Source organism: Bubalus kerabau, chromosome 8, assembly GCF_029407905.1.
Source record: "Bubalus kerabau isolate K-KA32 ecotype Philippines breed swamp buffalo chromosome 8, PCC_UOA_SB_1v2, whole genome shotgun sequence".
In the NCBI taxonomy this organism is placed as follows: domain Eukaryota; kingdom Metazoa; phylum Chordata; class Mammalia; order Artiodactyla; family Bovidae; genus Bubalus; species Bubalus kerabau.
The window spans coordinates 67,133,176-67,156,967 of NC_073631.1; the positions used below are offsets into that span (position 1 = coordinate 67,133,176).

General features: G+C 42.7%; 3 protein-coding genes across 6 annotated transcripts in view; 1 reads left to right on the forward strand and 2 right to left on the reverse strand.

The window, feature by feature from the left end:
- Nucleotides 1-3: 3 nt before the first annotated feature.
- LOC129659238 (uncharacterized) lies at nucleotides 4-14,479 on the reverse strand. 3 transcript variants are annotated; one of them, XM_055590458.1, is made up of 4 exons: nucleotides 14,002-14,479; nucleotides 11,048-11,092; nucleotides 9,176-9,295; nucleotides 4-319 (listed from the first exon to the last, which is right to left on the reverse strand). In XM_055590458.1, exons 1-4 carry the CDS (start codon nucleotides 14,116-14,118, stop codon nucleotides 290-292), a joined length of 312 nt encoding a protein of 103 aa, XP_055446433.1. In that variant the 5' UTR covers nucleotides 14,119-14,479; the 3' UTR covers nucleotides 4-289. The 3 variants fall into 3 exon arrangements, 2 of the variants coding, with proteins under 2 accessions (XP_055446433.1, XP_055446431.1); XR_008717901.1 differs by lacking the exon at nucleotides 9,176-9,295; XM_055590456.1 differs by lacking the exons at nucleotides 11,048-11,092; nucleotides 14,002-14,479 and having other exon boundaries at nucleotides 9,176-11,039.
- A 317-nt stretch (nucleotides 14,480-14,796) lies between these two features.
- KBTBD2 (kelch repeat and BTB domain containing 2) overlaps nucleotides 14,797-23,792 on the forward strand; it is a 31,477-nt gene continuing 22,481 nt past the window's right edge. The window contains exon 1 of one of the 2 annotated variants that reach the window (XM_055590453.1): nucleotides 14,797-14,980. The gene's annotated coding sequence lies outside the window, so the exon portion shown is untranslated. The remainder of the gene's footprint in view (nucleotides 14,981-23,792) is intronic. The other variant, XM_055590455.1, reaches the window with a different exon arrangement.
- LOC129659240 (60S ribosomal protein L39) lies at nucleotides 20,779-21,102 on the reverse strand. Its single transcript, XM_055590460.1, has one exon. The coding sequence runs from the start codon at nucleotides 21,047-21,049 to the stop codon at nucleotides 20,894-20,896; it is 156 nt and encodes a 51-aa protein (XP_055446435.1). The 5' UTR covers nucleotides 21,050-21,102; the 3' UTR covers nucleotides 20,779-20,893.

Below are 23,792 nucleotides of genomic sequence, written 5' to 3' on the forward strand. Positions count from 1 at the left end.
GCTCACTATTTATTTTAAAAATACTCATTTATTTTTTTGGAGAAGGAAATGGCAACCCACTCCAGTGTTCTTGCCTGGAGAATCCCAGGGACGGAGGAGCCTGGTGGGCTGCCGTCTATGGGGTCGCACACAGTCGGACATGACTGAAGCGACTTAGCAGCAGCAGCATTTATTTTTAAATCATCATAATATACTTATGTTGTCCAAATTTAGAAGGTATATAAGGGGAATGCCCTAGCAGTCCAGTGGTTAGGACTCTGTGCTTTCACCACCGTGGCCCAGGTTCAAATCACTGACTGGCAGACTGAGATCCTGCAAGCTGCAAGGTGTAATCAGAAAAAAATATATATAAAAGGTATATATGGTTTTAATCATGAAAAAAATTTCCTCTTTTCTTCCCCAGATATTCAGTTCCCTTTCCCAATGGCTATCAATTTTACTAATTTTTCATCAAGTCATCCAGAAATATCTTAAGTATCACAAATTTTTTTTCCCTTTTTTAATACAAATGCTAGCATACCTTACCCATTTGCCTGCATTGTTTTTTTATTTTTTAACTCAACAGTGTAAAACATGTTGGTCTTTGCTATACACAGAAGTCTCGAGTTCATGAAAGAAAGAAACAAAGTGAAAGTCACTCAGTTGTGTCCGATTCTTTGCAACCCCATGGACTCTGTGGTCCATGAAATTCTCCAGGGCAGAATACTGGAGTGGGTAGCCTTTTCCTTCTTCAGGGGATATTCCCAACCCAGGGATTGAAACCAGGTCTCCCACATTGCAGGCAGATTCTTTACCAGCTGAGCCACAAGGGAAGCCCATAAACCTCTTTCATGTTTGGTTGAGTTTTCAGGGGAAGGGATGAGTTCAGTTCAGTTCAGTCACTCAGTCATATCCGACTCTGCGACCCCGTGGACTACAGCACACAAGGCCTCCCTGTCCATCACCAACTCCTGGAGTTTACTCAAACTCATGTCCATTGAGTCGGTGATGCCATCCAACCATCTCACCCTCTGTCATCCCCTTTTCCTCTCACCTTCAATCTTTCCCAGCATCAGGGTGAAGTGAAGTGAAGTTGCTCAGTCATGTCCGACTCTTTGCGACCCTGTGGACTGTAGCCCACCACGCTCCTCTGTCCATGGGATTTTCCAGGCAAGAGTACTGGAGTGGGTTTCCATTTCCTTCTCCAGAGGATCTTCCCAACCTAGGGATAGAACCCAGGTCTCCCGCATTGTAAGCAAGACAGGAAGGGTCTTGCTCAGTAAATCTTTAATCCAATTTTCTATTGATGGGTGGAGCTGTGTTCCCTCCCTCCTATTTACCTGGGGCCAAACTATGGTGGAGGTAATGAAGATAATGGTGATCTCCATCAAAAGACCCCATGCATGTACTGCTACAGTCCGTACCCCCAACCCTGCAGCAGGCCATCACCGACCCACGCCTTCGCCGAAGACTCCCAGACACCCACAGGCAAGTCCAGGACAGACTCCTGTGGGGTCACTGTTCCTTTCTCCTGGGTCCTGGTGCACAAGGTTCTGTTGTGCCCTCCAAGAGTCTATTTTCCAGTCCTGTGTAAGTTCTGGCAGCTCTATGGTGGGTTTAATGGCGACCTCCTCTGAGAGGGCTTATGCCATACCCACACGCAGAGCCCCTGTCCCTGTGGCAGTCCACTGCCGACCAGTACCTCCACAGGAGATGCTCAAACACAGTTCTGTCTCAGTCTCTGTGGGGTTCCTGGGTCCTGGTGTGCACAAAGTTCGTTTGAGCCCTCTGAGCATCTCTGGCGGGAATGGGGTTTGATTCTAAACGCGAATTCGCCCCTCCTACCATTTTGCTGGGATAGCCTATAATAACAATGAACAACCATGTCTTTAGCACTTATTGGCATTGTAGCATGATTATTATTATTCCCAGAATAATTGATTCATAAAAATTATAAGGACATAGGAATCAGTGTACTGGGTCAGCTACCTACATCCCAAAATATATCCTCCTCCTGTTGGCTAAGGACAGCTGCCATTAGAACTTGTGGCTTTGACTGCTGCAGCTGAGGCAGGAGGGCCAGACGCTGCCTGCAGCCAGGAGAGGGCGTCTGTTCTTACTGAGCTGAAGTGGAGCCAAATCTTGCTCACAAGCAAGTGTCCTTCCCTCTCCACCAGAGTCTCTTGCTGCTTTCATCCCTCAGGGTCCCAGGAACTCACTGTTCCCACTTCCTGCTTTTTCCCCTAGGGGTTGGATTTCCCCCTCCTTCAAGAATAACCAACGCAGGCCAGGCTGACTCCTTCCCTACTCCCCTCAGTTCAGTTCAGTTGCTCAGTCATGTCCCACTCTTTGCAACCCCATGGACTGTAGCACGCCAGGCCTCCCTGTCCATCACCAACTCCCGGAATGCACTCAAACTCATGTCCATTGAGTTGGTGATGCCCTCCAACTATCTCATTCTCTGTCATCCCCTTCTCCTCCCACCTTCAATCTTTCCCAGCATCAGGATCTTTTCCAATGAGTCAGTTCTTCGCATCAAGTGGCCAAAGTATTGGATTTTCAGCTTCAGCATCAGTCCTTCCAATGAACACCCAGGACTGATCTCCTTTAGGATGGACTGGTTGGATGTCCTTACAGTCCAAGGGACTCTCAAGAGTCTTCTCCAATACCACAGTTCAAAAGCATCAATTCTTCGACACTCAGCTTTCTTTATAGTCCAATTCTCAGATCCTACATGACTACTGGAAAAACCATAGCTTTGACTTAGACAGACCTTTGTTGGCATAGTAATGTCTCTGCTTTTTAATATGCTGTCTAGGCTGGTCATAACTTTTCTTCCAACTGCTCTTAGTCTTGGCCTTGAAAAGTGTGTCTCAATAACACAACTGGCTGGAATGGCTCAGAACTTATTCTTTCTGAAAACCCTAAGGCCAGTTAAGTCAAGCAATGTCTTACACTTGTCTTTGGCATTTCTAGCTCACCATGCAGCAGAAAATTTTTCTTCCAGAAGTTTCCTTTCTCCTGCTGGAGTCCCATTCATGATAAACATATTCTATTACAATATGGAAGAATATCAATGATTCTCAAGCTTATGGGGCATCAAAATCACCTGGAATGCTTGTTGAAACAGATTCTCGTGCCTCACTCCTACTTTTAGAATTTCCAGTTTACTAATTCTAGAATGGACTGGGGAATCTGCATTTCTAACAAGTACCCAAACGATGCTGATGCTGTTAGTTTGGGGACCAGATCTGAAGAACTACTGATCTAAATGTTTAATCTCTTATTAAAGCCTTTCTCCACTTTCTGCTTTAACTGGAATCTCTCCACTCACTGCAGCCAGTCCCTGCAAGTTAATTCCTGTGCCTTCTCCCTCACTCCAGGTTGCTCTGTCTTCTATTTCTGGCCTACATTCTGTGGCTGTCAATTAAGCCTGTTATCTCCCTTGACCTCTGGTTTTTCTGCCCAGATTACCCAAAAGAATCTCAAACCAAATTCCTCCTCCTCTGGGAATTAGAATTGCCAGACTGCAGAGCCCACAAAGCTGACCAATCAAATTTCTTCATCCTAAAATCTCTCCCTCAAACCCACCACCATCCCCACCTCACTCACTAATCCTATTAAGGAAGTCAAAAGAAGCCACCAGACCTCTTTACTAAGGTATCTTAGCCTGTCATCATGGCTGTGATTGACACAACTGTAAAACGGCCCCCAGATTTCCTGCCCAAACCTATAGAACCATAACTTGAAGGGATTTTACTCCCATGATTAGCTTACATTTCTGGACAGTTTGGTTTTTTCAAAGGGTGACTGTTTGGGTGATCAGAACCAACTCACGAGAATTCTAAAACCAGAGGTGTTTTTTTTGTTTTGTTGTGTTTTGTTTTTGGCAGATAGCAAAGTATCCTACCCTGGTTCCCACAAAGGCTTCTGCTTCAGTCAGTTTTGACTCTTTATCAGCCCATCTCTCTGATTTTTGGGTCAGTGGTTTGCCCTGTGACCATGATTCTCTAACAGATTTAAGAAAATTTGATCATTAGTTTTACTTGTTAGGAAAGAGTGAAGACTTCTAACCTCTTTATACACCAGACCAGAGACCAGAAGTTGATGGATACTGTTTTCAGCCACCACATTTGTGGTAATTTATGCTTGCCCACATGTCTGGAAGATTCTTGAGGGCAGAGACCATCTTGTTTCCCGTTATAGTCTCACCTTGTCCCACCTGTTAGTCAACAGCTGACTGTATTTAACAGTTGCAAATGATTTGCCCTTTCCAGGGACTGTTCTTTCTTGAAGACAGCTATCCTATCCAAGGCCGTACCTCATTTCCAGGGGCATCCTGCATCACAATGACTGCTCTCTGCAGCAGTGTAAGATGTAGCCTCTTGCCCTAACTGGGACAATTCTGGGTCATTACAGCTCATGAGCTCTCAATGGGATTGGCCAAGGCCTTTGTTGTGCCTGCAACATATCCAAACTCTTCTCTCCACTTAATCATGCCTTCTTTGTCCCCTCAGAGATGTTATTCCCTGTTACACGTCCCATTAAATTTCCTGCACCCAAATCTCCATCCCAGAGTCTGGTCCTAAGGAACTCAACCTGCCACAGAGGTACGATGGCCACTTAGGTGGATGAAAGGTGGGTGTGGTCAGGAGTTATCCTTCATCTTAGACTCTCATTTTTCAAATTCATCCTTGACTTTTCATCTCTCCTCTAGGATAAAGGCAAGACTTTGGAAAGAATTACAAAGCAGGAAAATGTTCATTAGTACTGTCCTCTGTCTTTGTGCTTCCCTTTCCATATACTGGTATCACTGTCTTCTCCACTTTCTAGGGTCCAACCCACAAGGTCTGACTTAATCTCATAAAATTAACACTAAGCCATTCATTCACAAATACCTGCATATGTATGATGTTCCAGGCTCTATACTCCCAGGGATACTGCATCGGCTACACTAATTCACAACCCTAAGGAATATATGGTCTCCTTTGATGAAGTTGAGAATGTTACAGGTCTCATCTGTCATGTCATTAAATGGGCTATGAAAGTGAAGATATAGGTGATGCCAGAACACACAGGAGTATCACATAATCTAGCCTTGGGTGGGGAGTATCTAAACAAAATCTTTAAGGAGTTAGACAAAATTATAGGCCTTATAAGACCAGCCCTGGAAACACTATCATCGTTTGCTTCTCACATGAAAAAAATGTAGTGCTTAATCACTTTAAGGGATTAATCCATCTTAAGGGATAATTGGTTAATATAGGGAATAAAGTGGCCTCCCCAGTGGCTCAAGGATAAAGAATCCATCTGCAATGCAGGAGCCACAGGAGACACGGGTTCTATCCCTGAGTTGGGAAGATCCCCAGAGAAAAGCATGGCAACCCACTCTAGTATTCTTACCTAGAGAATCCATGGACACAGGAGCCTAGCGGTCTACAGTCCATGGAGCCGCAAAGAGTCACACATGACTGAAGAGTCAGACACAACTGAAGCAACTTAGCACGCACACATAGGGAATTAAAGGACATTTTTCTCTAGGACATTTTCATCACAGGGTAACTTGGAAGTAACACTGAACGAACCCATTCTTGGAGGCACCCCCATCCCCTCACATCTGCTCTGTTCTTTTAAATAACCTTGGGAGAGCCTCCGATCACTTAAAAATCTTTTTAGCATGTAGTCCAAAACCTAACCTGCACCATTTATTGGGAGATCGGTTCCACCAATTGACCACATAAGTCCTAGATTCTGAGTATAAAGCTCTTTTGTTTGCCTAAAGCTTCCTTTATCCCTAAGCACTTACACCGGTTGAAAGTAAAGCACATAATTCCACAGGCCACCTCTGGAAATATCCATCCATGGACCTCCTATGTGCCTGGCCTCCGTTTATAAATAAATTAGTCAGTATGCTTTCTATCTTCACGATAGTTCTTTGTAGGGAATGCTTAATCCTTTATGCCCTCCACTCCATCATCCTTTTTCCTTATCTAGAGATTTGTGGAGATTACAAAACTATTCATGACAACTGGTGATGTTGCCATTTTGAGAGGAGAAGAAAATGCTTAAAAATCACACACTTGCAATTCATTTGCTCTTTTACAACTTATAATTCCAAAGGCTTTACAATGTCACATTTTCTTAACTTGCTTTTCTGATATAATGCTTTAATAGTTCAATCGAGAAAGAACACGTATGATTTAGCTCTTCCTTGAAGCTGGAACTCAGCAATTTGTTTCCAATGAAAGAACAATGGAATACATTTCCTTAAACTAGTTGTATCACAGACTCAAGATGTTATACAGAAAGTCTTTACCAATATCTATAGTTTTCATTTTTAGGATAAAGCTAAAGATCTTGACAGTTTGCCTGAGCTTAGTTATCATTCTTCCCTTTGTGACCACTGCAGGGAAGAAATGGCCTTTAAGGGGCTATCAAGCCACCGCTCCAGGACTAGGGCTTGACTGTGAGGAAGGGTTACCTGTGTGAAGGGAACCCTGGCATGCTACCACCCTTAAGGGAGTTGCTAAGTTTCCAGTACTGAACGTAAGATCTGCCAGGATCACCTACAAAATTCCCTGTAACCCACAATATACATTCATGTAACTCACTATATCATCAACATGTAACCCACAATACCATCAACAGCATTAGGAGTATGAAAACCGGTATAAAAATAACATTCCACAGTATTGAAAGGCTTTGCCTCTAATCTTGAAAGGTAAGGCCTTCCTTACAAGGTATGTCTGTTACCTGGGTGGAACCCTGCTGTTTGTTGTTGCTCATAAGCAGTGGTAGTTTGGAGGGCAGAACAGACACCAAGTAGGAAACCCCAAAGTCCAAACAGCAAATCGTAAGACAAACTGAACACAGGATAGAGACCAACCGCTAGAGCTGATGGATATTTCCTGCACTTTATAACATCTGCCTCTGATCTCTGTTAATTTGTAAGGGACCTTGGTTTTTTATCTCCCACAGTTACCTGAGAGAAGGGATTTATACATTAAATAATCCAAGATGCTTAAAAAACAAAAGGGGAAAAAAAACCACATCTTTCAAGAAAATGACCAATCTTCAAGACACTATTCCATACGATTCTATAGTTTGTGGCAGCAAAAAATATCACTGGCCAAAAATAACAGACAATTTATAGAAGAAAGCCTTCAGCCTGGAAATTAAAATGTTGACTGTGTAACCAGGAGTAAACTGAGTTCCCATTATCTTCTTCACGGAACAAGTCAATCAGGTGTTTGTTGTGTTTGTTTTTTTCCGGCCGCACCACGTAGCTTGTGAGATCTTAGTTTCCCGATCAGGATAAGGATTGAACCCCAGCAACTCGGTTGTGAAAGCAATGAGTCCTAGCCACCGGACCACCAGGAAATTTCCCAGACTTTCTTTCAGACTTGGCCAAAGGAGAAAGTGCTGAAAACTACAATTTTGTGAAGGGGGAGGGTAAATTTATAACTGATGTGATTTCCCCAAATAGAAAGATTCCCTTGCACTCTGATGGGAAACCACATGCGGAATGTAGAAGACGACTAAAGGTAAGGTGGCTGGTGTTTTAGTTTATTCATTTTACAATTTAGACATTGCGGTCTAGGGCTCACACATCTGGAATGGTCTCATTCGTTATGGAGCTTACACAATGCTTCCATTTCTTGTGCATGAGTGGTCTCTAAACACAGTGGCTGAGAACAGTCTCTGTTGCCATCTTTTATAAGCATGGACTAAACACACCAAAGCCAAAAAAGTGCTCATGTAAAGTCACCCTGTTTTTAAAAATCCCTTCCAAATTACTGAGCAAGCATGAACTGAATTTATGATTACAGCCAAGAGTTAAGAGGTGACAATATCCCAACTTCTAAATGGACATAGTAGGCTTAAACATGTCAAGTCCAAAGGTTTGGGGACTAAGACTGGAACCAAACTTCCCTGGGTCCTTTATGTGTCCCATTCTTCATTTACCTGCTTTGCTTCATTCTTTGCACCCCCAGATATAATCATCTCCCAAAGCTCTCCTTAGGGTCATCCCTCCCTCCCCACTCCTGTCACCTGTACCCAACCAGTCCTAGGATGGTCCAGGTGTGGATGGGCTGCTAGTCCAGTTCCTCTATCTCACCATTTTACAATTCTCTCAAGCACAACCCACATAGCGAAGCAAAGCAACTTCTCTTCCCAAGTTAACCCTTTTCCATGGAAGTTACCATTTTTTTCTATGTACTCAAGTGCAAACTCCAACCTTTTAAAGATATAATTGTATTAGGCCTGTCATGTGTCTATCTTATGCTAGTCAGGATCCTCATCACTTTGTTCTGTTGAACTGCAACACTTTTTGTTGAATAAAACTGGTTTTCAGCCATATAGTCACTCTCCATTCTAATTTCTCCTACAAAATACTTTATATGCTGGTTGAAATTCCTACAGCCCCTTCATTTCATTTCTCTACTCAGTCTGGATTAGCCACTTATTGCCTACAGGATAAAAGTCTGTAAGGTACGAGAAACACTCTTACTTTACCCCATTCTTAGCCTCCTTCCCAATTCCTCATAATTCTTCCCTCCAGCAGGATGATCTCGAACAGAATCCTGCCCTGGCTGTCCATCTGAGATCATGCTGCTGTCTCTATTCCCTCTCCAAACTTTGTCCTTTTATTTCCAAAAGTGAAGTCGCTCAGTTGTGTCGGACTCTTTGAGACCTCATGGACTGTAGCCTCCCAGGCTCCTCCATCCATGGGATTTTCCAGGCAAGAATACTGGAGTGGGTTGCCATTTCCTTCTCCAGAAGATCTTCCTGACCCAGGGACTGAACCCAGGTCTCCCACATTGTAGGCAGATGCTTTACCATCTGCGCCACCAGGGAAGTCCATTTATTTCCCAACAGATCCTAAATTTGTGTGGGAAGTCTCTGCGTGCATGTGGACTTCCCATTCTCAGTCATCCAACTAGACTGATGTCCTCCTGACTACCTCAGCCCACCACCACCCAGCTCTCTATCATCTTTTCCTGGAGCGCTTCATTTCACATTACACTGCAATTTCCTGGAATGCAGAAATTCTAACAGAGTCTCTTTGCAAATCTTTTGAATGTGGACAGTACAGTTTAAGTGACAACACACTTTCAAAATGAAGAAATGCTATTGAGTCACCTGGTAGGGAACCAGCACAACCAATTAGTACATGAACACATTAGTCACTTACATTCCAGTGGTCTGTGAGAGGCTCTCCTGGACTGCAGTCCCTCCTTGTTGGCCATGGTGGGTTTGCCTCAGAGCCTGACACCAGTGCTTTCACAGCCATCCTGTCGTTTCCACTAGTAAACTGCAGGGACACACTCATATTCACCACGAACTTGTAATAACTTGCACTAATTTCTGGTGGGCCACACCATAAGTTGGAGAGGGAGCTCTCAGGTGGCATCCTGATTATCCTTCCAGCCTCATGATAAGACCTTCCTTTGGAAGATGTCAGAGGACCCCGTGGACTCACTTCTTCAAAGAGGCATCCTACCTCATCCATGTCACCCTCCTCTTCCAACTCAGAGTCTTCTGAATCCTCAGGAAGCACAATGGTCAAAGCAACTCTTTTCTTCAGCAAATAGGCTGTCTTAACATTTGAGAAACTGCTCAGCTCTTTCAGCTTCCTGCCTTTCATGGTCTTTTTAATCTTTGCACACCTTTTCAAGTTCTCATTATACACCTCCCCAGTCTCATCATTCATGATCATTTCCTCTTTATCTGCACTTAATTTCCTATTGGTGATTGGTTGTTTCCAAGATCCCCTGGTTTTGCTGTCTGATACTGTCTCTTCACCCCTGGGGGGCATTTGCTGGGGGATTTCTCTACCTGAGCTTCAAAGCAACTCATGTCATACTGGATGCCCTCATCCACTTTGTTGACCTGGGCCAACCAGGTAGGGGAGGGAACTTGCCCCTCGCAGCCATTGTTCTCCACCTCATAGACTTCATCCTGGTTCCTGCTCCCCACTGACATCTGCTCTGCTCCCTTCCTACTATTTCCTGGTGAAGACTCAGGGGAATTCCCAGACTATATCTCAATCTACCAACTCATATTGCACTGGATGCCCTCATCTTCTTTGCTGACCTGAGCCAAGCAGGGAGGGGACGGGACAGGCATCTCAGGGTAGCTGTTGCTCTCTTCCTCGCCACCCACAGTCTCAGGGGAGCCATGACTCCCGCTACTGTTCTCTGGCATACTTTCCTCTGCAGTAAAGGGCTTCTGAGATGATTCTGAATGTAGGCTCAGGTCTTTAACTGCTTCCATGCTGGAGCAGACTAGTACAGTTTTGAATTCTGGGTATTCTGGATCTCATCTCTGTCATTCGGAGGTGGTGGGTTTGGGAAAGAGTTGCATATCTCTTATTTTCCTCACCGAAGTTCATCTCTGTGATAAATCCTTACTTTAACATCTCATCATGTCTTACAACATCAAAATACTGCTCCGACTGAACAACTCTGTGTTCATCTTTATATGCAATGTGGTCTCCACCCTCATGAGGTTATAAAGCACACCTCTACTTTTACAGGAACTCTGTGAAATGCCATTGTGCTGCAGTACGTTCTCTGGCATAGTTTCACCATAAGCCACATCATACAAACCCACAGTTTGTTTCAGTGATTTCCAGAATTTTATCATAGAGGATCCTTTGCCCTGTTCTAGCCTCCTTAGCTCTTTCTTGGATGCATAGCTTCCTTGAGGTGTGTTTCTATACAGTGCAATTAGAAGGGCTCTTGCCATTTAGCTCCCTCTTCTGGACAACGAAAATCAAAGCCCCATATGTTTCTTGATGAATGTTGTCAGTTTCAATGTCAAAATTAGGGATACTAGTCACCCTTCCTATGTCATGGGTTTTGCCTTCTGAGTGCACATCTTGTTTTTATTCATGTTTTCAGCCTGTTGAGGTTCAGTGTGTGTGTGTGTTTCATTTTCATTTCTTCCCCATAGCCACCATATTGTTGGAATTATGCCACATTATAAGATATAGGGACTACGGGTCTTCAATTAAGGATAGTGGGCAATGAGGACTGAGGAACAAGGAAGGCAGGATACTCACTGAGCACCACAGAACACGGAAAATACAGACTTCCATTTCTGAAACCTAGAAAGAGAAGGGGATAGTCATTTTGTCTCCTGAAGCCAGTCACAACATTCAGCCAGTGCACACCTGTACATCCATACCAATTGTTTTTTTTTTTTTTTTTACCAATTGTTAAAATACTGAGTTTACTCTATGCCAGTTGGTTAACAGCCCCTAGTTCCTCCCTGGACATTCGCAGAAGTCAACCAACAAGGGAGGAGTGACTATATCAGTTGGGCCTCTAAAACCCCTCTTCACACTAGAACAGCTCTAGGGCAGGCATCTATTCCACCTGGTGATTCCCAGGCCATCAGTTGGGCAGCATATTAAGAACAGCACTCCCAACTTTGTAGCCTTTTAAAAGAGACCAAGCGCATACCAGGTATAACTCAGGCTTGTCATGGTTACAAGAAGAATACCACCAGACCTTACAGAGCAAAAGGGAACAAAAGTTCTTTGGATTTAAAATCCTTCCTAAGCCTATGTATTCAGCACTATTCATTCACACACACACACACACACACACACACACACACGTTTCCCCCCCATTTCCACTCTTTAAGGATAACCACTGCAGTGGTGTCAATAACACCAGACACATTTCTCTCATACAAATACATTTTGGGGAAAGGCATCTGACATTGCCAGACAGATTTGTACAACCGACAAGTGAAGCCAAGATGAAACTTCTAACTATATAAAAGAAGTGGTAGTTACATTCAAATCAGTGTTGTGCAGCTGATCTCATGAACTCAGTTTCATTGTCAGGGAATCCATCAGTGTGCCTCTCGTACCTGACCTAATATTTTGCATAAGCATATGCATATGGGTATTTTCCTTTATTGAAGGAAAAGGAAGTCTCAGCTTGGATTTCAACATTGTCTTAAGAGGTTTGTTGTTGTTGTTTAGCTGCTAAGTTGTGTCCAACTCTAATTTGTGACCCTATGGACTACTGCCTGCCAGGCTCCTCTGTCCATGGGATTTCCCAGGCAAGAATACTAGAGTGGGTTGCCATTTGCTCCTCCAGGGTATCTTCCCGACCCAGGGATTGAACCCATGTCTCCTACTTGGCAGGAGGATTCTTTACCACTGAGCCACCTGGGAAGCCCCCTTAAGAGGTTTGAAGTTACAAAAGGTAGTTCATGTAACCATAGAGACAGATAACTTCAAAGCTAGTCCGTGGAGGGTCAGATCTGGAATTCTTGTTGAAACAATTGGAAGAGTATGCTCTTCTCCTGGATGACTAGCCACAGAATCATTATCGCCTGGAAATGTGAGCATCTTTGCCACTATGAAATAGTGGCTAACAGTGAAGCCAACACAGAGAAAATCAAAACCTAGAATGAAAGGGAAATAGACTAAAAAATGGATTATGTCTTTGGAGTCCCCATCTAGCTAACCAGAAGTTGACTAGATGGCTTTACTCATGGAATTTTATACATTTCTTTTTTTTTTTTTCACTAAAGTCTGAATTATGTTGGAATAAAAAAAATTAGAAATTTTATTTCTACTCCCAGCACTCACCACTTTAATTCTCCTAAACCACAACTCTAAGGGATAAATAATTTAAACCTGAGGGGGAATGGTGTGGAAAAAATCACAGAGGCATCTCAACCTGTTAATTCAAAGAATATTTAAGATACACTATGAATTGTTTTCTGTTAGAACCCCCTACCCTCTGTACTCAACACTTTTCCCCCTCAAAATTCTTGTCTCTGTACCATTTCAAAACAACATTTCAACATCTGTACTAATTAGGGAATCTTCAATGGACCCAATGGTTTATATATAGTAAGGTTTCTTGAAGGAAGTGGCTCATGGTGGAGGTGCTAGTCCAACATTTGCCGGGTAGAGACACAGTGAGGAACTGTAGGTCACAGGCCATAAGCTGGCTCAAGGTTCTCTTTCTCAGACTGACTACTATTCATCTGGGAATGGTGACTGATGAATTCAAAAGCTCTCCTCATCACACTTGGTTTTCTACTTGGAAAAGTTACACTATATATTGAGGACAATAATATACACTATATATACAACAGGCTTTATCCACAGCAGGATACTTGGGAGAATCACCTCATGCATCCTCCTACCTGCCCACAGCCCTTCCCCCCATGCATTGAATGAAATCCTAGATGTTTGCTTTCCAGACATTTTCAAGTCTTGTTTGTCTGCTTCTTCCAAACTACTTTTCTGACATCACCATAACAGCTTTTAGAACCTTTAGGCCTTGTCAAAAATATTACAGGGGACTAGAAACCTCTAGGGTACCTCTCTCAGCCAAACTAGTGTCACAGCATGAGAAGACTTTGATTGGATTATGCTGTGAGCCTGGGCCAGTCACTGACTGGGAGCCTTGGCGCCCTAGTTTGGGAAACAAGCGCAGTAACAATACCGAGCTCATGGGTTGTTGAGGTCAAATCAGAGAACCTACTTTTAGTATTTAGCAGAGTAGCTGGCATATAGCTAGAATTAGAATGTTTCCTATTAACCTGAACTACAAACACTGCCCCGTGGGCTGCCACAATCTCTTAGTGTGAACCCAGGGTGAGGAAAGGGAAGTAATGGACAAAGGTGTTAGAAAACCTTCAGGCTTCGGTTTACAGGGATGGCTGGTAATCCCACTGAACCTCCTTGGGGATTCAGATTCCTCACCTGCCCCAGAAATGGAGAGGGGATTACAGGCAGGATTCTAGTACCAGGGACCCAGGCAAGGCTGCTGGGCCTTGGGCGGCACATAAAAGAAAGATCTGGAGTTATTGCCCTCAAATTTTTCATTGTTTTCTGGCCAGTTTATTTTCGCTGAAAAAAAAAAAATAGCGTGTTCGTAGTCAGAAAAGGACAGCTGCACTCCATCCTGTAAAGTGTTGTGAAGTAAGGGAATCATCTTCGTCCCCCGTCAGGACTGGGAGCCTGGGTGGCAGGTCCCTTACCTTGTCTTCCCGCTGGCCTGGATGCGTTGCCCTGCATACGTTACGACCAGGGAAGCAGTGCACAGAGGCCTGGGCCCACATCGTGCTGAGCGAATCTGGCTCCCCAAGCAGCCCCATCTTGGGAAGATGAGGCCTTGGAGGCGTGGGGACACTTGGCGTCCGGTGCCAAAGCCAGGGGCCGCGCCCAGCGGCTGCAGTGGAAGAGGGGGCTTAGGCCCAGCTGCACTGTCCTTGTCCGCAGCCTCTCCAGCACGCCCCTCAGCTTCCGCCACAGTCTGAACCCCTCCCCAATCCCGGAGTCCTGGCCTCGTCTCTGCGTCTCCTAACACCCTCCTCTCTGTAGGCCAGTCTGTCCCTAAGACCTCCAAACCCTGCGCCCCTGTGCCCTGTACGACGCTATGTTCCCATTAGCGACACCAACGTGCTCTAGCTTGACGTCTGCGACTGCAAGCCTCTAGGCAATTTGAAGGCGTGGAGCACACAACCCGGGCTAGTCAGACCTGACTGCCCATGGTCAAGGCCCCAGCCTTTATTCGGGCGTCCGGACCTGCACGTGCAGCTTCTTCCACAGGCCCCGCCCCCTGCGCTTGCGCCCTGTCGGAGCTCCGGGGCCAGACTGCCCAGACAGAAGGCGCTGGAAGAAGCCGGTGCTGAGACTTGTTGGGGTAAATGGTCCTCTCTACCCACTCCGGGGTGAACCCCAGTTCTCCCTTCTGCATATCCCTGTGAGCGTGGGGGCCCTGACCTTGGCTTTTATAGAGGACAGAGCCGTTCTGCCCCGCTCCCCCGACTGTCCCCTCCTCAGAGTGTGTTGAGTTAGGATGGGTCACAGCCGCTTCTCTGAGCTCCTGGCCTCCTTCCTTACTTGGGCACAAAGCCGCTGACACTTAAGGAAGAGGCGCCTAACGAGGAGAAGAGACGAAGGAAGCCAACCTGGACGAAGGACAGACCTGAGAGGAGGAAGATATCTACAGGTGGGGTAAGCAAGCGTGCTTCATGCTGCTGAGAGCAGCATCTCGGGGGATGCTAGTGATGAGGATGCTAGTGGTCGGGGGCAGTGGTGATACAGGGAGGTGTGGGCATCGTCTCTGGGGTGATGGGTGGGCAGTGAGAAGGGGAAGCTGGTGAGTAGAGTACTCTGTGTGTGAATGGAAGATAAGCTATAGGACAGTAACGGAGGGGAGTCATGGGGTTGTAAGGAGGATTTGTGGGGCTTTCAGATTTTTTTTTTTTTGAAAGAGAGGAATTGAGGTGTATTTAGCTCGGGCATGGAGAGACAGGGAGACGTTACTGACAGTGGAGAGAGAGGGATGTTAAGACAACGTTCTGAGAATGGGAGAGTAGTCCAGTCTGGTTGCAGTGCTTGGCCTTGGACAGGAGAAAGTCTCTGAGGTTGGAGAGAAATGAAATCCTGAAAGCAGGAATTTAATTCTATTACCTTGTTATTACTTTATTTTCAGTCAAGAGGGGTAGGAATAGTACTAACAATGCCTGCCATATTGCCCCATGGAATGGAAGGAGCAGTAATTTATAGACGGAAAAGAGCTGCTGGTAGAACTAGGGGCTTACCTGGGGATGGGATTCAGAAATTTGTATTGGCCCTCATCTGCAGTGGTATGTCACTTGGCTTGTCATTTTCAGTCACTTGGGAGAGACAGAATGGTTGGGTGGATCAAGGACTGTGGTTTTGCAGGGCTTATAAGAAATCAAGGGCTTAAGAAAGTTCAGTGTAATGGTGAGATGTTAAAGTAATACATCATAACACATATGCATACCCTGCACTTGTGTGACCCTGAGTGTGAGCGCCTCTATAAACTGTGCTCCCTAGGTGCCTTACGTCCCTTAGTGACTTAGCATGTAGTCAGGGAGAGAAAGTAATGTCAGAGAGGAGCTGATCAAGTTAAGAAAAAGTAATGGAAGTCTTATACATGAGAATGAAAGAGCTAGAGGAGGGCGTTTGTGGTGTGAGAATGGATATCTGAGGTTTAGGATTTCAGAGTTGGAGTAGCTGTAAGTTATAACAAGGTCCACAGGGTGACCATTGGTTTGCTGGAGTCTGGTGGGCATGAAGGTCATTGGCTCTGAAAAAGGAAAAGATCTGGGAATCTGAAGTTTTGTGAGTCACCCCCTTTGAACCCAAGTTTGTGTGCCTGATGCACAGTGAGGCCAAACAAACTGAAACACTGGAGTTTGGAGCAAACAAAGATTTACTTGCTGAAGACACACTAACCCAAAAGATGGATTAATAGATTGATAGATTCATCTCAAATCCATCCTGGTGGATGGAGTGGAGCTGGTGGGCTGGGGTGCAAGGTTTTTAAAGGCAACAGAGGTACAGGTTCTTTGTGATTTTCTGATAAGACCTCAATTGCAGTCTTCCTGGCTTCCTGTGACTGGATGTTTCATTGGTGACTGTGATTGATCTGTGTGTTCCTGCAAAGAAAACTAGTAAGTGATGGTCTGCTGCTGCTAAGTCACTTGAGTAGTGTCCGACTCTGTGCGACCCCATAGACGGCAGCCCACCAGGCTCCCCTGTCCCTGGGATTCTCCAGGCAAGAACACTGGAGTGGGGTGCCATTGCCTTCTCCGAAGTGATGGTCTAGTGATCCCTTAACTTCTTTCTAGGACAGAGCAAAAGCAATTGTTGAGGCATTTTATTCTGTACTTAGAGCCTTCATGATGGTTCAGGAGCCTCAATTCTTAATTGACCCTCCAGGTGTCATCAATTTTAAGTCTGTTGGAGCCAGCTGGTTGGAGCCAAAAAGGACATTATCTCAGATGTTTGGGGTCATAAATCAAAGGATTAGTTTAAGCTAACAACCATGGAAAAGGTTATGTTGGTCTTGCTTTTCCTTTGTTACTGCCTTCCCTCACTTCCTTAGTTAGTAACTGAGGGTGCTCCTTGAAACTCAGAGATCTAGGAGACGAAAACCTTTTTCAACAAACAATAAATGGCCAACACAGAAAGGCTTTTGACCCTGGGAGGGCCCTGCTGTGTCCTGCTTCCTTTAGCTTCTTTCATATTATAGTCATTTAGAGGTTCTTCTGTCCTCAATGAATGTGGCAGAGTGACCAGCAAGGTGAGAGATGGAAACATCACAAGATGCTTGTATTCATAACTTGATGCTTTTCTTAAATGGAGTTCCTGAATTTTATAAACTTAAGTACCCAGAAAACTTGTATCTGCCACCAAGTGTTCATGTCTCAGCCCTAAAGTGCACGGGAGAGTGGGAGCATGAAGAACCTTCTCATGAGGGCAGCTCAGAACAGGAGTGTCCTTAGGAGGGAATAAGCTTCAAATAGGTGAGGGATATGGTGGCTTGTCCTTAGCTAAACAGGGCTTCCAGATTGCGTAGTTGAGGGAGTTGGTAGGTAGGTCAGCAGGGAGAAGGACTGAAGTTCCCAGAAATGCCAGCTAACTGGGAACTTTGAATCTGAGGCAATGCTGGAAGATGTCAAGAATGAAACATAGAGTGGTACTGCCTGGTCCATAGATTCCAACTAGACCATTGATGTAAGGATGTTTTTGTGCTAACTGAGGCATTTTGTGTTAGGTAGGATGTCTGAAGTTAGATGGTGGTTGCTATTTTTGCATTAATGTCCAGCTAGTGAACTGTGTGTTCTCTGCTCAAGATTCCAAATGGGTGTTGTTATTATCATCTCTATTTTAAGATGAGGACACCTAAGATTCAGGGAGGTTAAGTAATCTGTCCACATATGTTAAGTTGCAGTTCTACTAGTTGGAAGGTGAGTAGGATGAGGTCTTTCTTTGGATTTCCAGACCCAGTGCCTTTTCTAGTGTTTGTGTGGTCAGTGTCACTCTCATTTTGACAGTCTTCATCTCTTACTAAAGCAAAGTGATTTCTACTTTCTTCTCAATTGACATGTTGATTTCAGATAGAAATTTTAAACACAAATGTAATGATGGTCTTACTTTCCACACCTAAAGAGCCTCACTAGTGATCCTTTATTCATTCATTCCATTCACAAGATTTGAGTCCCTAAATCACTGCAGGTGGTGACTGCAGCCATGAAATTAAAAGACGCTTACTCCTTGGAAGGAAAGTTATGACCAACCTAGATAGCATATTCAAAAGCAGAGACATTACTTTGCCAACAAAGGCCCGTCTAGTCAAGGCTATGGTTTTTCCTGTGGTCATGTATGGATGTGAGAGTTAGACTGTGAAGAAGGCTGAACGCCGAAGAATTGATGCTTTTGAACTGTGGTGTTGGAGAAGACTCTTGAGAGTCCCTTGGACTGCAAGGAGATCCAACCAGTCCATTCTGAAGGAGATCAGCCCTGGAATTTCTTTGGAAGGAATGATGCTAAAGCTGAAACTCCAGTACTTTGGCCACCTCATGCGAAGAGTTGACTCATTGGAAAGGACTCTTGATGCTGGGAGGGATTGAGGGCAGGAGGAGAAGGGGACGGCAGAGCATGAGATGGCTGGATGGCATCACTGACTCGATGGACGTGAGTCTGGGTGAACTCTGGGAGTTGGTGATGGACAGGGAGGCCTGGTGTGCTGCGATTCACGGGGTCGCAGAGTCGGACACGACTAAGCGACTGAACTGAACTGAACTGATAATGGTACCAGCAAAATTCTAGCCCTAAGGAAACAGGGAAGGAAAACAGAATTATAATTCCTAAGGAGCCTTCATTCTTGTATTTGCAATGAGATGCCATTCATAACTGTCATATTGGGAGAAAAATGAGTCTGAAAACACCAAGGGTTAAGGAAGAAGTAGAGTGACAGTTACTCATGAGAGTATAAATTGGTAAGAATCACTCTGGAGGGCAAGTTGACAGTATCTGAAAAAGCTGAAAATGTGTCATGAATTCATAAAGCAGCAATTCTGCCTCTTAAAATATCCTTGGGAAAAACCTTGCATATACATACAAGGAGCTATTTATTTAAAATGTTTGTTATTATAGCATTACTTATAATATAAAAAAAATTGAAAGCCACTTAATTGTCCATAAAAGAATAGATAAATAAATTGTAGTATAGACAAAGTACACTACACAGAAATTAAATGAAATAACTAGAATCACATCTGTCTCCATAGATAAATCTTAAATACAAGGTTCTAATTTATAATTTCTTTTATAAATATCTTTTAGAGTTACAGCTTTTCTTGCTATTGAAAAATGATTTATTTAAATTACATTTTTTAACTGTGTTGGTGGGATATAGGAATACTGTTGATATTTACATACTGATTTTATATTCCAGCAACTTTACTGACCTCTTAGTTTCGATTTTTTGTGGATTTGACTAGATGTTCTATGTGAACACTCAAATGAGCTATTACAAATAATGGATCTTGTTTCTTCCTTTTCAATGAATATCTTATTTATGTTAATCTCTAAAACTTTCAGCACAATATTCAATTAAAAAATAGATAGCAGATAGCATTGTCTTGTACTTAATTTCTTTTTTTTAAGCTTTTTTTGTGTGTGTGGTGCGAGGGCTTCTCATTAGTGACTTCTTTTGTTGCCAAGCACAGGCTGTAGGCATACAGGCTTTGGAAGTTGTGGCACACAAGCTCAGGAGTCGTGCTCCGAGGCAGGTGGAATCTTCTCAGGCCGGAGATCAAACCCCTATCCCCTGCATTGGCAGGTAGATTCTTATTATCTGTGCCACCAGGGAATTCCTGTATTTAATTTCTAATGATACACTATAAAGGATTATTGTAGGTTATTTTTGAGACATCCTTTAGCAAATTAGTAGGATCTCTTATTCCAATTGGCTGAGAAGTTTTAAAATATTGAATGAATGTTGAACTTTAACAAATGGTTTCTTGCATCTTTGAAATAATCCTATTTTTCCCTCTTCATCTTGCTAATAAAGCAGATTCTTTAAAGAATTTTTCTCTTGTTAAACAATCCTTGTATCCCTAGGGTGCACCCAACTTGGTCTTTTTTAAATTTTTCTTTTCTTTTTAGCTGTGCTGCACAGCTTGTGAAATCTTAGTTCCCTGTCTAGGGATCGAACCCAGGCCCCCAGCAATGGAAGCAGGGAGTCCTCTCCACTGGACTGTCAGGGAATTTCCCCACCTTGGTCTTGATATATTTTAATATGCATTGTAGGATCCCATTTGCTGGTATTTTATTTGGAATTTTGGAAACTAAGACTATAAGTGGAATTGTTTTATAATTTTTAATTCTCATATTGTCTTTTCTTGGTTTCAAGATATCCTAGCCCCATACTGTAACATAAACTAGATAACTTGCCATCTTTTTCTGTTCTCTAGAGCAATTTACATAAGACAAGGATTATCTATTTATTCCTTGAAAGTCTATTAGAACTTCCCTGTAAGAGTACATTGTGCATTTTGTTTTGTAAGTAGATTTGGCTACTGATGCATTTTATCTAATGTTTATAATTCTGTTTTTTTAATTTCTTGATTTTGTTTTAACGACTTGGAAGTTTTCTAGGAATTTGTCCTTTTTGTCTGAGTTTCCCAATTTGTAGCTATAAAAGTTTTCATGATTTTTGATTTTTTAAAAGTGGTTGTGATATCTATAAATGTTCTTATTTTGAGACTTAATGTCCTTTGTCCTCTATATTTTTTCCTGATCGACGTGCTCGAAACTATATCCATTTCATTAGTCTTATCAAAGTACAAATTGTTTTGTTGCTGGTCCTCTCCTTTATTTCCAATGTAGTAATTACTATTCTTTTATTTGTATTTTTATTTATTTTTTTACAGTTGCAACGTTTCATATTTATTACTGATTCTCAGACTGATAGTGAGGAAATAAGAAACATCAGGAGCCAAGCATTACAGTAGTGATGTTCTCACTGTGATTTGGCTGCTTAAAAAAGTGGTCTTAACATGTGTGGCACACATGTTAAGACCACTTTTTATAGACCCAGCTTGCTTCTTATAGACCCAGCTTGGTTCTTCTCCAATGTCTTCTCTTGGAGTTGTACCTGATTTTATTGCCAGTTTTCATCCGAATCCATTGAGGAATGGGACGATTCTGCTTTTGTTTCTTGGCCAGGAATCGCTTGATCCTGAAAGTCTTGTGAGAAGACATAGTGAGGACAGAACTCAACCGCACATAGGATGGCAGGGAAGAGAAAAGAGGAGGAAGTGAGTGGAAGGACGTCTATTTGTATTTTTAGAGGTCTTTGGATTTCCTCTTGTTTTACTTTTCTAGCTTATGAGTTGGACATCTAGCTAATTAACTTATTTTTCTTATATACATGTTTAAAGTTATACATTTCCTTCTAAATACCTCGATTGCATTTTACAAGTTGTTATGAAGAATTCTCATAGTAATTTATTTCTAAATAGTTTCTAATTACCATTCTTTCCTCCTTTTTCTAATTGCAATATGCTTCTTTTCATGATCCGTTGAATTATTAAGAACAAAGTTTTTCAATTTACAAACATCAGATTATTTTGGCTAACATTTCATTATTGATTTCTAATTATAGTGCATTTTTTCAAAGTCGCCAATAATTTGGCATTAGTTTGGATTTGTTTTATATTGCCTTAAGTATTCAAATTTTGTAAATGGTTGCGTAAATTTTAAAAAAAGTTTTATCCACTAATTATTAGATGTTCTTTATTTATAAATATCCTTTTAATTCACATTTTTTGTTTAAATTTTCTGTTATTGTTGTTGTTTAGTCACTAAGTCATATTTGACTGTTTTGCAATCCCATGTTTGTAGTCTGGCAGGCTCCGTAATTTTTGGTCTACATGTATGTACATACATGCATATGCATAAGCTTACATCTGTTTTCTGGTTCTGTTTGCTGAGAGGGCCTAAAGCAATAATATCTTTGGAAACAAGAAGGACACCTAGCCCGCAGATCTTGGTTTCTAAATGCCATTCTCCACTTGGAGGAATCAGAACTTGAAGAAATGGCTGATTCTAGGACAGACAAATACAGAGAATCACAATTTACTGGTGAAGCCCAAAAGAAGCAACCTCTATGGGAACTAGCACTGAGTGGGGCAACCTGAACTTTAATCGACAAATTTCTGGAAGCTCAGTGTTGACAAGTCTAAGAAATAAAAACTCCAGGGAGACCAAGTCATTGATGGGGCCCCCACATTTCCATGAGTTTTACCTCCTGGAGCTCTGCAGTTTTCTCATGGTACGTAAGTGTATAAGTGTTAGTCGCTCAGTCGTGTCCAACTCTTTGCAACCCCATGGTCTGTAGCCTGCCAGGCTCCTCTGTCCATGGGATTCTCCAGACAAGAATACTGGAGTGTGTTGCCATTTCCTACTCCAGGGGATCTTTCTGACACGGAATGTGTGAAGTTCACAATGAGCAATATAAGCTCACTAAAAGACAGACATAATTGTAGGAATACAGAATACTTGCCTTGCCCCATACCATACCACTACATTGCTGAAGGCCTGTTTACACAACTTCTTCAGCCAGTATCCATGATGTACTTATTATAGGGAAGCAAGATAAAAAGGATATACGGTTGACCCTTGAACAACATGGAGTTAATAGGGGCACTGACCCTTCTCTAAGTCCACATAACTTTAGAGTGGGCCCTCCCTATCTGCAGTGCTGTATCTGCAGATTCAACCAACTGTGGATTGTGCGCTGTCCCCCTCACAGATGGCCTGGTAACTTCCTCCCCCAAATCCAAGGTTTTTAAATAGGTTAAAATTAACAATAATATTTTAGATTATCTTAATATCTTAAATGATTATGATTTATAACATCAGAAATGGTGAAGCAGAAATTCAACTTTAGAAAATGTGTAGTTACATCTTTATTTTCCCAGTTACATTTTAATTTTTTTATAATCATTTCTGCTTTCTTTTCTAGAATCATGACAATGTTTAAAATGTAGTCTTAAGAATTCTGTTTCATGGCATTTGGCACTTAATTGAAATAAAATGCCTTATTAACTCAAAAGGAATGCTTGAAACAATGTCATGTGCCTAGTTTTAGATATAGATCACATGGGAGCTACTTTACATTGCCAAAAAAAAAAAAAAAGTATAAAAGCTAGAAAATACTGATTTATGATGTCCCTAAAATGGGCACTCAAACTAGCTGTGATTGTTCTGCTTCTGAGCTAAGACGTGAAATTGTAAAGAAGGCAAGGTGGTGTTGAGGTTTGTAGTGACAAACACTTTACAGTTGTACCACAGTAGCTGCGAGGAGTCAGCCTCCTCTGACATCAGCAGCCTCCTCTTCTGCAGTCTTCTTTAAGGATTTTTAAGGCGACTACAACTTTGAGGAGGGAAGGAACAGCAAACAAGTACAAATATTTGAGAATAAATGTTCAACGTGTTCTTTTTCCAGTTAAGATAAAACACCAAAAAGATTAGTTTGAAAACTCTAGAAACTTCAATACAGCCTGCCGTCCCACAGTGTTTTAAATGTTATAAAGTAATGCTGTAAGTAGTAACTAAGGAGCAGATTGCTACTTGTCTGACCCAAATAGGCTTTTGCTAGACCTTGGAAAATCTAAGTCTTCACAGCTATAGTTGGCTGAACTACAGTTCTAGAAAGTGAGATGTATGTGAAAGTCTGCTGAGTTGGGGTATGGAGTATTATCCTGGGTAAGCTTTTACTTTCTTGGGAAAAAAAGTACTAAGCCATTCCTTTCCCTATATTCCTGCCTCTGACAACTATGTAAAGGCTAAAACCGTTGCAGCCATCTTGCAATTATGAGAGAAATGTTAAAAGAATCATAGACATTTGGGCTCTACTTTTCTAGAGCTGTTGAATCAAGGATAACCAACTACCTTCAGGTTTATGTGACTAAACAGACCCTTCTTTAAGCCACTGCAGAAT